This window comes from Eptatretus burgeri, chromosome 1 (assembly GCF_056783735.1).
Source record: "Eptatretus burgeri isolate ZD-2024b chromosome 1, Ebu_testis_v1, whole genome shotgun sequence".
Taxonomy (NCBI): domain Eukaryota; kingdom Metazoa; phylum Chordata; class Myxini; order Myxiniformes; family Myxinidae; genus Eptatretus; species Eptatretus burgeri.
Window position 1 is genome coordinate 150,226,239 of NC_140961.1, and position 13,724 is coordinate 150,239,962.

Consider the following 13,724-nt stretch of genomic DNA (forward strand, 5'->3'; position numbering starts at 1 on the left):
TGCAATTAACAAACAGACAAACAAGGAAAAGACGTCATGCAGAGCATGATACTTGCAAAATGCACCTCCTTCTCCAAAGGTTGCCAGGGATACATCAAATTGTCCATATTATTATGATTAAAATTCACAATCTTAATGAAAGTTCAGGTCAATCAGATGAAAAGTGAATATTTTTTCAGATTGAAATTGATGAATTTAGAAGTTTTACCTTGAGTTGACCTTTGACCTCAAACATAGTTGGTTTCCAAATCCAGTGATATACTCAGCAATTGCTGCATAATTTTCAGGTTAATCAGATGAAAATTGATGATTTTCCAGATGAAATTTGATATTAGAAATTTGACCTTCAGTTGACCTTTGACCTTTTGACCTCAAAAATAGTTGCTTTCCCAATTCAATGATGGACTCTGCAAATTCTGTTGAACTTTCAAGTCAATCAGATGAAAAAGGACAATTTTTCAAATAAAATATGATGATTTTATAAGTTTGACCTTGAGTTGACCCTTGACCTTTTGTCCTCAAAATAGCTAGCTTCCTAATTCAGGGAAGCAATATGCAAATCTTGTTCAGATTTCAAGTCAATCGGATGAAAAATGACGATTTCAGAAATTTAACCTCAAGATGACCTTTTCATTTGAACACAAAATCAAGAGGCTTCTCAGGTTTTAATTTTCTCAATTCTATAGGTATCTTAATCAAGAGGCATCTCAGGTTTAATGCTTCAAAAACTCAATTTCTTCTCATCTTTCTCTCAAAAACTCCTCTCAACTCTCCGTCTCCTTTGAAAGCTCGACAATTACACCATGTGATACAATAAACATACTATCACTTTAACATCAAATTTAACATCAAACTTTAACATCAAACTTTAACATCAAAGTTGTGATACCTCTACAACTTATTCAAGTTTTATGACGATCAGTTTGTAATTGTGACCTGTAGGCGACAAACAGACAGACAGACAGACAGAATAACAAAATTGACTGACCAATATATTTGAAAAATGTTCGATTTTGCAAGTGACAAGGAGAACTCATGCAGAGCACGATACTTGCAAAATCCATTGAACAAATTTGATCTCAAAAATAATTCATGGTTGAATTCAATGACCAAATATGCAAATCCGCTTCAAATTCCAAGTGAATGGGATGAAAATTGAGGATTCTAGAAATTCCACTTTAGGTTGTTAACCTTTGGCCTACGTTGACCTTTTGGTCAATGCTGACCTCAAATAATTGGCTAGTTGAATTCAGTGACCTGAACTATCTATCCTCTTCAAATTTCATGTCAATCAGATGAAAATTGAGGTTTTTAGTAATTTCACCTAAGTTGTTGACACGACCTTCGTTGACCTTTTGACCTCAAAAACAATAGGCTTCTTCCTAATGACAAGTTCTACCATGTGGTGAAGGTTCGTGAAGATCGGTTTGAAATTGTGACCAGTACGCGACAAATAGACAGAGAGACAGAAAAACAAAATCCTCTAACCAATATACTTGAAAAATGTTTGATTTTGCAATAAACAGACAGAAAGGTGAGAAAACATTATCTTCTTCACTTTCGGTGGCAGAGGTAAAAACTTGTTTAAAAAATACAATTCTTTCTTTTTTGATAATTACAATCTTCCTTTGAAACCTGAAGTGCAGTATATTCTGTAAAAATCCGTTATGAAGAAATGAAAAAAACACTCAATGATTAGGATGGACTAAAGAGGAACAAACATTCAATGAGTCGGCAAAAGATGCTGCTTTGCTATGGTGATGCAGTTTCTTTTGGAAACTCCCTGAGAGTATTCACTGATACTAAAAATAAACCATTTGTGTAATTTTGTGTGTTTCAAAAGATAATTTTCACTTTTGTGTTTCAATTTAATTTTGAGATTACTTAATTAATAATGAAACATATTTTTTTGAAAGTTGTCCATGTTTAACATGATCACTTTAATTATCCTACAATAAAGCAAATCTGATGAAGTTAAACACTGCTCCAATGATATAATTTGAGAGTTTAAATAATAAAATTAAATGCGATTTAGAAAGGCAGAGATGTGAGTAACAAACCCATAAAACGCTCAGAGACGAGTTTACCACCAGACAAATGAAGAGTCCTTTGTTTCAGATCGTGCTTTGTTCCTGTTAAAAGATGTTCTGCTTGATGTTTTGTTTTTATTACCTGTTGGCATTTATTGGAGGAAGCTATGAGGAAGACCAGCGGATTGGAACGAGAACAATATCGGAGAGTGGTGATATCATTCTCGGAGGAATTATTCCGCTGCACTTTTTCAAGGCAGAGGGTCGCGTATCTCTCAGAAAGCCTCCGAGTAAGCTACGGTGTGCTTCGTAAGTACGCTTCATTTTCCTTTTTTTACCATGAATGTGACAGCTTTTGTAAAACTTACCAATACATGACCCACTGTTGATTTACATCGAAAAGCTATTTTTTTTTAATCATAATTTTGAACCATAAATTTTAGATTTGAACAGGGAACTGAAACAAAATTTCGAAAATAAGTTTGATCAACTTCGAAAAATATGTTTGATATTCAATATCGACAAAGCTGTCCCAGATAAGACACTATTCCAAAACAGAAATATAATAGAACGTGAACTCAGTAGAGCGCAAACCTTCGCCAATGCTACATTTTGCCCCCCGCCCCAGAAACCGTTGATTGTGAGGGTATTTAATCCCATACCACATCTGCCATCTCCTATGTGTTATGATGGCTTAAAAACATTAAATTTATTGTGTCATATCATATATCACAAGATTGGGCATTGAATTTACAACATTTTGGCATTGGTTGCATGCAAATTGGATAAAAAATTGACCGTGTTATGACTAAAACTGCACATTTTGCAATGTCGTGATCCCCCCTGACATTTGACTCTCAACCGCTAATAAGGGTTATTACGTCATTGTGTCATGTCACATATCACAAGATGGGGCATTGAATTTTGAACATTTTGGCATTAGTTGCATGCAAATTGGATACAAATTGACCGCGCTATGGTAAAAAGACGATTTTGACCTTTACATGATCTTGACCTTTTCATGACCTTGACCTTGACCTTTGACCCGATTGCTCCCAAAATCTAAACAAATGGTCCTCGGATAATAACCAATCATCCCACCAAATTTGCTGCGATTCATTTCAATACTTTTGGAGTTATACGAATAACAAACAAACAAACAAACACACATATTCACAAATAAATAAATAAATACACAGCGATCAAAACATAACCTTCGCAACATAGTTTGCAAAGGTAAAAATTATTGGAGAACTTAGAAAAAGGGAGAGTTTCTTCAATTCTAACAATTATAAAAAGATGTAAGTTACAGATGACGATAGCTTATAACTCAATATAAAGAGAATTATGCAAGTTTGTGCAATGCAGATGTCATTTTAGCCCATTTATCCTGCTTGGAGGATTATTATTAAGGTGTTGTCCGTCCGTCTCTTTACCTCTGCAAGTGAAGGTGCATGGAGCTTATGTTTTCACCCCTGTCTGTTTATCTCTCTGTTTGTTTGTCTGTGAGCAGGATATCTCAAAAAGTTATTATCGGATTCGGAAGAAACTTGGTGAACTGATTGGGTGTGCGACAAGGAAGGATGAAATAATTTGATTTTAGTGAAAATCCGGATCTGGCCTTTCAGTGGAATGGGTTGCAAATGGTAAACTGTTCAGCCTGGTGGATGTCGAGTGAGTGCCATTGTAGTTGTCCGTGTAGCCATCAGTGATTCCGTCAGTCTGTTTTTCCATCTGTCAGTTCATTTGTTTTAAGCCTTCATCAAAAATAACTGGACGCATTTCTTTTTAATTCGGCACATATGTACAATTCTTTAGTTAAATTTTGACAGCAGAAACGTGTGTTTTCATCAAATATTCCACGATCTACAGCTCGGCAAAAGTGGGTTATGGACTTATTGAACACCCTGAGTATCTGGTGTATCATGCATGGAGTTGGCTTAGTGATGAGGGTGGTGAGGGTGGTGAGGGTGGTGAGGGTGGTGGGCTTTGGATCCTTGGGTCCTGAGTTCAAATCCCGCTCAGCTGTTGAAATAATACCAGGTGGTGTTAACTCGTCCCGCTCAGCTGTTTAATTAATACCAGCTGGTGTTAACTTGGCCTGTCATCCTTCGAGGTCAGCAAAATGATTGCCAGCATGCTGGTATACTGTGTTGGAGTAGCAACCTTTCCATGATTGTGCCCAATAGCCAAGGATACTGCTTGGGCAGCACGAATGCTCTGCACAGAGTATGGTCCCAATCTCCTCTCTCTGACTCCTGTGTTTCTCTGGCAGAGAAGAGTATAGAATTGCACCTGCATTAATTTTAGACACGACACCATCACAACCAATACTCAATTTCAATATATATATATATATATATATATATATATATATATATATATATATATATATATATATATATATATATATATATATATATATATATTTATTTATACATAGTTTACCATCACGGCAATGCACATACCAGTTTAATTTTTTATTTACTTTTATACGCTTTGTCCACCCCTCTATCAATACGTCGCTTTGGGTTGGCAGGATGTCCTTGAAATGTGCACACTCACCTCTGAGTTGCCTCGCCTTGGGTTTGAATCTCAGTCCAGCTACAAACTGTGATCCTGGTGTCCCCAGGTAGGGGGAAGCATCATCACTGTGTGCCTCAAATGGATGTTAAACTCGACAGGCAGTCTTCCAGCATCAGTTTGTGGACGTTAAAGATAATACGGTGTCCTTTACAAAGAGAAGGCGAGCTATTGACGGCAACTTGGCCAAATTACAAATTCCAGCCCTCGAAAACAGACCTGGACCAATCTCCACCAAAGATTGCATACAATCCGGGTGACAAAGATTCAGATCATGGGTGCACACTCCCTAACACACACACACACACACACACACACACACACACACACACACACACACACACACACACACACACACACACACACACACACACACACACACACACACACACACACACACACACACACTTGTTGGCATTGTTGTTAGGGTTGGGGTTCTTGTTGGGGGTCTGTTTTTGAAATGCGCACCCATTGGTCAGACAGCTGCCAGACCACACCCAAACCTGTCAATTGACTCCACCCACCATAGAACCCAGACAAAATGATACCGTCTTGGTTTTCTGGTGGGCCGAACACATTCGACTTGTCGGCCTCTGCTGATTATACACTTCGGCTTCGTTGCATCAGATCTCCAATGGCTTTATTTGGGTCGTGTTAATCACGATGAGGGACCCAGAAAAATGTACTCATATGTCAAATAAAAGTTATTATTAGTAAGGTTTAATCAATGCTTTCATCATGCTCAGTACACCCATCCTTAAAGCCTTTCCTGTTGTAATTTTAGTAAACATCATCAATTTCCATTCGTATTGTTTGGGTCGAGTGTTACTTATGATGGAGGACCATGAAAAATAAAATAATATGTTGCATAAAAAATTACTGTTTGAAAAAGTCTATCTCGCAGAGACTCGCTAACCCTTAACATGGGAGGAAAAATATTATAGATGGGTTATGATGTGGGGTAGGGGGTTGCTTGGTGTCTCGAATAATTATTTTAATCATATATTTTTGATCAGGAATTGTGAAGGATTATTTAATTTTACATATATATATATATATATATATATATATATATATATATATATATATATATATAATTTTATTTTTAAGTCTCATGATTCATCTAGTCACACACATTATTAAAGTGTAATATGTGATGTAAATCTCACGCCGATCAGCGAGGCTGGTTCATGGAGACGAAAAATGAACTTTAATTTTGTATCTAAAATAAAATAAATTTAACACAAGGACTATGATGCCAGGACTTTTAAAATTATGCAATTTAAATTCAACGTCTATCTTCATAAGATAATACAGAAATTGTCGCTTCAAGCTTAAACTCTTAGCAGTTAAAACAGCATCTATTTCTGGGAGAAAGGTGTGCTTTGAGGACCACGCAAGATTGAAGCAAAACAAACGGTTCGTTTTCAATAAAATAACATGACACTCACAGCAAAAGAGTTCTCTAACCTTTTGGAATTTATTTTGTGTCGCAGGTTGTAACCACAGTGTGATCATTCTTTTTATAAATATAAAATTTATACACATTCGAAATGCCCTGTTGTTGTATTCTTGTCTGTTTGCTACATGTATTAATTATGCCTCTTTTTCATCACATATTATATGGAATTATTAAAACTGATGTAAGCATACAACCTGAAATGTTTAACACCTTTTAGTATCGTGCCAAGAACCTTCCGCTGGCTCATGATTATGATTTATGCCGTGCTTGAGATAAATCAAAACCGCAACATTCTACCAAACACCACCATTGGTTATATCATATATGATTCATGTTTTACAATTCCAAAAGTTTTAGAAAATAGCTTGAGAGTATTGGATGAGTATTCTCCCTCCAGCGTAAAACAACAGCAAAAGTTTAAAGTTGATGTCATTCTTGGACCATATGCCTCAGAAGTTGCAAAATTTTTAAGTATCTTCCTTGAGCTTTTTCAACTTCCACAGGTAATATTTATCCTTTTGCTCCTATTACTGCATATTCAATGTTTTATGAAATATGTTTCAAATGTAATATCGAGCACATTTCTGATAACTGATGTTGTGTTGACATGTAAGGTTAGTTATGGTGTCTCTTGTAAGTGCCTGAGCGATAAGAAAGTATTTCCTTTCTTCATCCGCACAATGTCGAGCAATCTTCATCACTCAACAGCCATGGCACGACTTGTGGAGCTCTATGGTTGGGAGTATGTCGGTACTTTAACATTTGATGATGAATATGGAAGGAGCGCAATGTCTGATTTTATATCTGAAGTTGAGCTTACTGGGGTTTGTATTGCTTATCGTGAAATTCTACAACAACATTTTCAGTCTGAAGATCTCCAAAAACTTGGTGAGTGCTGTTACCAGAGTAAGTAAGATTTATTGTGAGTGAGAGCCTCTCTGTTGTTTCTGCATTTCTTTTACGCTCCACTGTGCCAATCCTACAGTTGAACAAAATTGTGAATAAGTACTTTTATTCTGAATACTTTTATTCAGAATAAGTGAATAAGTGAATTTTTTTTAGTGAATAAGTACTTTTATTTATGTGAATAAGTACAAAATTGTGAATAAGTACTCCATGTCAGGTCAGGTTCGATCTGTGACCTGCTACAGGTACCATGTAAACCTGTACTAACCTGTTCCATGGTCGGGTTGTCGGCGACTAAACCGTCTCCCCCACCAGGTTTTCTGGTGAGGAGGGTGTTTGGATATGGACACCCAGCAGGATTAAAAACAAAACCTGTCAAAGGGCGGAGGAGCTCCTTGTGAGCCAACGGCCATCCATATCTAGTGCCCAACTGTGTCTGCGGACGTCCTCCTGCAGTTGGGGTCACTTCTTATTAGGAGGTTGGTGGCAGGATTTGCACTCCGGCCACCGTAAAACCCTTCATTCCGCAAAACGCAAAAACGCAAAAAAAATCTGAAAACCCACTCCGTGGGAGTACCTCCTGTGCAGCTTCCCTTCGCAGGGCAGCTCACCGGATGACGGGATTGGGGCAAAGCCTTCGGGACCCCCAATCGTTGATAGGAGGGAAACCACGGGGTAACATCCCTGGGTCAGATTGCGGGAGAGTGTGTCGGAGTGGTGCTGAGGTGTCGTCCACCAGACGGCGGTCTCCTTGGGTTAACCTGAGGCGGTCCCTTCGGGTGGGTGCCTGGAATGTCCTATCCCTAAGAGAGGATGATCACCTGTCTCTGTTATCATCTGAGCTCAAGCGTTTGGACATCGGGATTGCAGCTCTCTCTGAGGTTCGGAGACCGGATTGCGGCGAGATAATGGTGGGTGGTTACACCTACTATTGTCTGGTCGCTCTGATGGTTACCATACCCAAGGAGTTGCTGTAGCTGTGTCCAATAAGCTGACCCCAATGATAATTGAGGTAACACCGGTCAACGAGCGTATTATGAGATTAAGGATTCGTCACTCCTTAGGTGTCATTTCCCTGGTCTCTGTTTATGCTCCGACTGAGGCGAGTGATCTCACTGTGAAGGATGCATTCTACGCCACACTCGAGTCTGTGGTTGATCAGTGCCCCAGACGAGATACACTTCTAGTCTTGGGGGATTTCAATGCATCGACTGGAACTGATAGGGATGGTTATGAGGTGTGTGTTGGTCCCCATGGGTCAGGAACTATGAACCAGAATAGCACTAAGTTCCTTGACTTTGCAAGAAGTCATGGACTTAGGGTGGCTGGTTCATGGTTTCAGCGCCCACAAGCTCATCGCTGGACTTGGTATTCCAACGCTGGCGGTGTGGCAAAGGAGATTGACCATGTCCTCATTGACGGTCGTTGGAGGATGATCCAGAACTGCAGGGTCTACCGGAGTGCTCAGTTCCTCAATACTGACCACAGGCTTGTTGTAGCAACTCTAAAGCTGCACCTTAAATCCTGGAGAATGGTACCATCCCAGCCGAGGCTGGATGTTGCCAAGCTCAGGGATGAGAGAGTAGCTGAGGAGTTTGCAAACAGGCTGAGTGGACACTTGGGGGGTCTGGGTGCTTTGGGGGGTCCTGAAGAGTTGTGTAGCGCCTTCAAGACCACCGTCCTTGATGTTGCCGGTGGATGCCTTGGAGCTCACCGCAGGGCAAAGAAGAATTTTGTCTCTCAAGGGACACTGGATACCATTGACCAGAGTCGCAGGGCCAGGCTGAATGGCAGAGCTGAGCTGTTCAGGGAGCTGAGGCGTAAAACTGTACGTGCACTGAGGGTGGACAAGGAGGCCTATGTGCGAGGAATCTGTGAGGGGTAGAGCATCACCTGTGGACAGGTGATTCTCGTCCCGCTTACAGGGGAATTCGCGCATTACGTTCATCCAAGCCCATCCCTCGGAGCACTACAGTTCGAGCAGAGAGTGGTAGGCTCTTGACAGAGGAGTCTGAAGTGAAGGCCCGCTGGGCCGGTTACTTTGAGCGGTTGTACCAGGCTGATCCCCCAACTGTCGAGTTGGACGTCAAGGGTGTTACAATCCCTGTTGCTGACCCTCGAATCAACTGTGGTCCACCTACGCTTGTGGAAACACGGGCTGCGGTGAACCAGTTGAAACGGGGCAAAGCTCCAGGGATCTGTGGCATCCATGCCGAACTTCTCAAGGCTGGTGGAAATGCTGCACTCGTGTCGTTGCATGCAGTTTTGTGCTCTGCCTGGAACACAGGCATCATCCCAACTGACTGGAAGAGGGGCCTTGTTGTCCCTCTCTGGAAAGGGAAGGGTGATCGCCAAGACTGCAACAACTACCGAGGGGTGACGCTGCTCTCAGTGCCGGGCAAGGTCTTTGCTCGGATAATTCTCGATAGGGTTCGCCATCATCTGCTTGAGCACCAGCGTCCAGAGCAGTCAGGCTTTACACCAAAGAGGTCAACGATTGACCGTATCCTTGCACTTCGTGTCCTCACCGAACGCAGACGAGAGTTTCGGCAGGGGCTGCTTGCAGCCTATGTTGATCTCTGTAAAGCGTTCGATTCAGTGAATCGGGACGTCCTCTGGAGGATTCTTGGTCTTCGTGGGGTGCCACCAAAACTGATCGATCTGATGTCTGAACTCTACTCTGGTACTGAGAGTGCTGTGAAGTGTGGTGGTACCATCTCTGACTTATTTCCAGTTGTTACTGGAGTTCGTCAGGGATGTGTACTTGCTCCCACACTTTTCAGCACTTGTATGGACTGGATTCTAGGGAGGATGTCAGAGAGATCAAGTTGCGGTGCGTCATTTGGGAATGTCAAGATCTCGGACCTTGACTTTGCAGATGATGCAGTCATCTTTGCGGAGACTTTAGACATCCTCTTGGGGGCCCTCGAGGTGCTGAATGAGGAGTCGGAGCCGTTGGGATTACGGGTTTCTTGGGTCAAAACTAAGATCCAGGCTTTCGGTGACATCTTGGATGCTGCTGTCCTGTCTGTGTCTGTTTGTGGTGAGGATGTTGAGGTCGTGGAGAGATTCACTTACCTTGGCAGTGATATTCATGTCTCTGCTGGCTGCGAGTCAGAGGTCAATAGACGTCTGGGTCGGGCCTGGGGAGTCATGGACTCACTGGATCATGGGGTGTGGCGCTGCCGGTACCTGTGCGGGAGGACGAAAGTCCGAGTCTTCAGGTCCTTGGTACTTCCAGTCTTGCTCTATGGGTGCGAGACTTGGACTCTGACCAAGGATCTGAGACGGAGACTTAATTCCTTTGGTACCAGGTCTCTTCGGAGAATCCTTGGCTATCGCTGGTCGGATTTTGTGTCCAACGAGCGGTTGCTGAGAGAGACTCGGATGAGATTTGTTACCTGCATAGTCCGTGAGCGTCAGTTGCGGCTGTATGGACATGTGGCTCGTTTTCCTGACTCTGATCCTGCTCACCAGATTCTCTCAGCGAGGGAGTCTCATGAGTGGAGGAGGCCAGTGGGTCGACCACGTGCCTCATGGTTGCAACAGGTTGACCATCATCTCAAGGAGATGGGGATGGGCCTGGCATCTGCCTGGGGGATGGCCAGACGGAGGCCCCTGGAGTACCGGCGGAAAGTGGACGCAGCGACGTGCTGTTCTGGCACATGCTCCCATACCTGACCTGACCTGTCACATTCCTTCCCTTGTAACATTATTGCTATACTCAGCATTTTATACATTGCTTGGGGGCTAATGCAACATTTTCAAAAAAAGAGACAAACATTTAGAAATGTCTATTGTATATTTATGTGGTTAGAAACTTCCATTAGAAAACCAATGTCATCACTCAAATTGGGTGTAATACAGGCAAAGCCATCCTCCCAGTTCTACATTAAATGTCGATTATAAATCTACAGTAATAGATGTAGGGTAGTATCGCTGAAGGAAGGTGGCAAAAAAAAAATACTTTTTTTGTCCTTTTGTGATGATGATGATGATGCATCTCTTCTTGAAATCTTCTGTCAGTAAAACCTGAATGGAAGCAAATGAAAGAAAGGTCTCTTCTGCAATTTGTCGAATGGATAAACATCGGTTTTCATTGACGACAGTGCTGACTTGAGCGATATTTACATCAGTTCGTGCTGTTGACGGTTTGATTGCTTCTTTGGTTCGATCGCTTCTTTACTCATCTTCCAGCAACTCATTTCCTTCCCGAAACCTATGAAACGACTGAAAGCGGTCTTATTTGTCACAGCTTCATCTGCATAGACCATTATAAGCATTTTCTTTGTTTCTATAGCTGCCTTGTAAAGTTTAAAACAAAATTTCATGTTTGCACATTCCTCAAACGTCTACATTTTCGAAATTCCACACAGTAACCATCCAATAGAGATGGGGCTCATAAAAAAAACTCAGCATCCATTCGTTCCAGTTACTTCCTCCTGTTTATGGGTGGAGCATGTTGCCTGGAATGTTGAGGCCAACTTTTACTTTTTCTTCTCTTCCTTTGCTTTGCAGTTTTTAAAGTATAAATAATAAAGGAGATAATACATGGTGTAAACCATAAACCTTTTCATATATATATATATATATATATATATATATATATATATATATATATATATATATATATATATATATATATATATATGTAGAAACATTCACCGGGCGTAGTGGCGTGCGCCTGTAATCCGGCTACTCAGAGGCTTGGGTTGGAGGACGGGATCTCTGCACTGGGCCACGCTATGAGAGGGTGTAGGGCAGCCCGGAATCATGGCTAAACCCAATTGTTATCCTTGTGTCGTAAGAGGTGACCAGGGTTGCATCAGGAAGGGAATCCGGCGTAAAACCTATGCCAAATCAGTATTCACATCATAACGGATGATCTGCTGTGGCGACCCCTAACGGGCGCAGCTGAAAGATGAACAACAACAACATATGTGTCCAAACATTCATAAAAATAAAAGGCAAACTGTGCATGTCAATGTGTGTGGCAGTGTGTGTGTCTCCTCCATAACTCCAAAACTATCAAACCATGCAGCCTGATACTTTGCATGCAAGCTAAGAAAACTGCAAGAGAGTGCATTGTGAAAATTGGGTGTTTTGTTTAATAAAAACACCACTTTTGAAGATAATTAACGACCATATTTAATTATATCCTTCATCAGGCGATGCTCAGCCACCTTGCTGTATTAAAGCGTTTCCTGGTTGACCTCGCTGGGGTCTGAAGTTGCCATATTTTTTGGCTTGCTCAACCATGCTTTGTATTGGAAGAGGCCGCAACGATTTGTTAACGTTGCATTTTTTTTTCATTTATATTATCAAACACACACACATTATTGAATGTTTGTTCATCATAGCTACAAATCACTGGGTATATTGCAATGCTAATAAACACCTGGAGATGCCAACGTTTGTGGCTTTATTTCATTTGTCCATATGAATAACAGAGAGGAAAACTTCAAATACGCAAAATTACAAAAAGTAAGCTCCAGATTTGAAAGTATCGGCAGTTTCGACTCCCCCAAAAAGTATTGATTTGTCCATTTAGGACATTGCACGGGCGTTCCCGGGTGCATAGTTGTATCAACGACAATTGTAATCACTTGCCAAGCCAGGCATTCTGATGGAGTGCTTGCTTGAGTGCTTAAGACACTTACCGAGCTGTACAGTACAGTTTGTGTTTTAATCAGGATGTGCAGTCGATAGTTACTCCAAGGTAGATGTATGTATACAGCACACATGGACATGGTACATATGGGTAGATTTGAATATGTACAGACTCCCCGTAGGTGTTTGGACATGCCATGCCTGTTATGGGTGCTGTCATGGCAAAGTTTCATCCAGTATCTTTTGGAAGTTCTTTCAGGTTTATCCTTTGTCCTCGCGCCTGTTTCCAAAGCATTTGGTTATCGGATTTGTATGTTTCTATTTGTGACTTCCAAAGGAAAATATATTTCATCATGCCCAATTTCTAAGCTGTTTGCCATATTCACCTGTGTCAGAGTGGCAACCTGTCCAGGAATATGCCCAATAGCCAAAGAGGCTGCTTAGACTCCTCAGGGGTCTCTCTGCACAGAGTGGGGTCCCAGTGGAGGAAGAGTCCATATTCACATACTTTCTAAGTTACCAAGCCAATTTTTTTCCACCCATCCCAAGCAGCTGTTAACAAATAATAATGTTTGTGAACATCTTTCTGAAATGTCTCCATAAATATAACGGTATTTTTCAGTGAAAGCCACTCAAGGTTTCTAGGTTGTATACAGTATGTACTGTAGTCGGTAATCACACTAAACTGTGTGTGTGGTGTGGTGTGTGTGTGTGCGTGTGTGTGTTTTTGTGTGTGTGTGATCTCCATGTGTGGTGGGTTTGTGTCGGGAGTCAAAGAAATACCGATCAGGTGTTTGTGTGTGTGTGTGTGTGTGTGTGTGTGTGTGTGCGTGTGTGTGTGTGTTTGTGTGTGTGTGTGTTTATACATATATGTGAGACTTTCAGTGACATGCTATCTCCACATGTATGTGGGGATCAACAAGAGGAGAAACAAACACCCACACGGTCTCTGTGTGTGTGTGTGTGTGTGTGTGTGTGTGTGTGTGTGTGTGTGTGTGTGTGTGTGTGTGTGTGCGTGTGTGTGTGTGTTTGTGTGTGTGTGTGTTTGTCTTTACACTCATATGTGAGATTTGCAGTGACATGATATGTTCACATGTATGTGGGTTTCATCGGGAGGTGAAAGAAAGACCTAC

At 41.4% G+C, this 13,724-nt stretch overlaps 1 protein-coding gene across 4 annotated transcripts in view; it reads left to right on the forward strand.

The window, feature by feature from the left end:
- Positions 1 to 2,055: 2,055 nt before the first annotated feature.
- Positions 2,056 to 13,724, forward strand: part of LOC147035740 (extracellular calcium-sensing receptor-like) — a 53,354-nt gene continuing 41,685 nt past the window's right edge. For all 4 annotated transcript variants that reach the window (XM_085847166.1, XM_085847147.1, XM_085847142.1 and 1 more), the window contains exons 1-3: positions 2,056 to 2,339; positions 6,293 to 6,578; positions 6,690 to 6,963. In XM_085847166.1, coding sequence (XP_085703292.1) covers positions 2,143 to 2,339; positions 6,293 to 6,578; positions 6,690 to 6,963 — 757 coding nt within the window. In that variant the 5' untranslated portion in view covers positions 2,056 to 2,142. The remainder of the gene's footprint in view (positions 2,340 to 6,292; positions 6,579 to 6,689; positions 6,964 to 13,724) is intronic.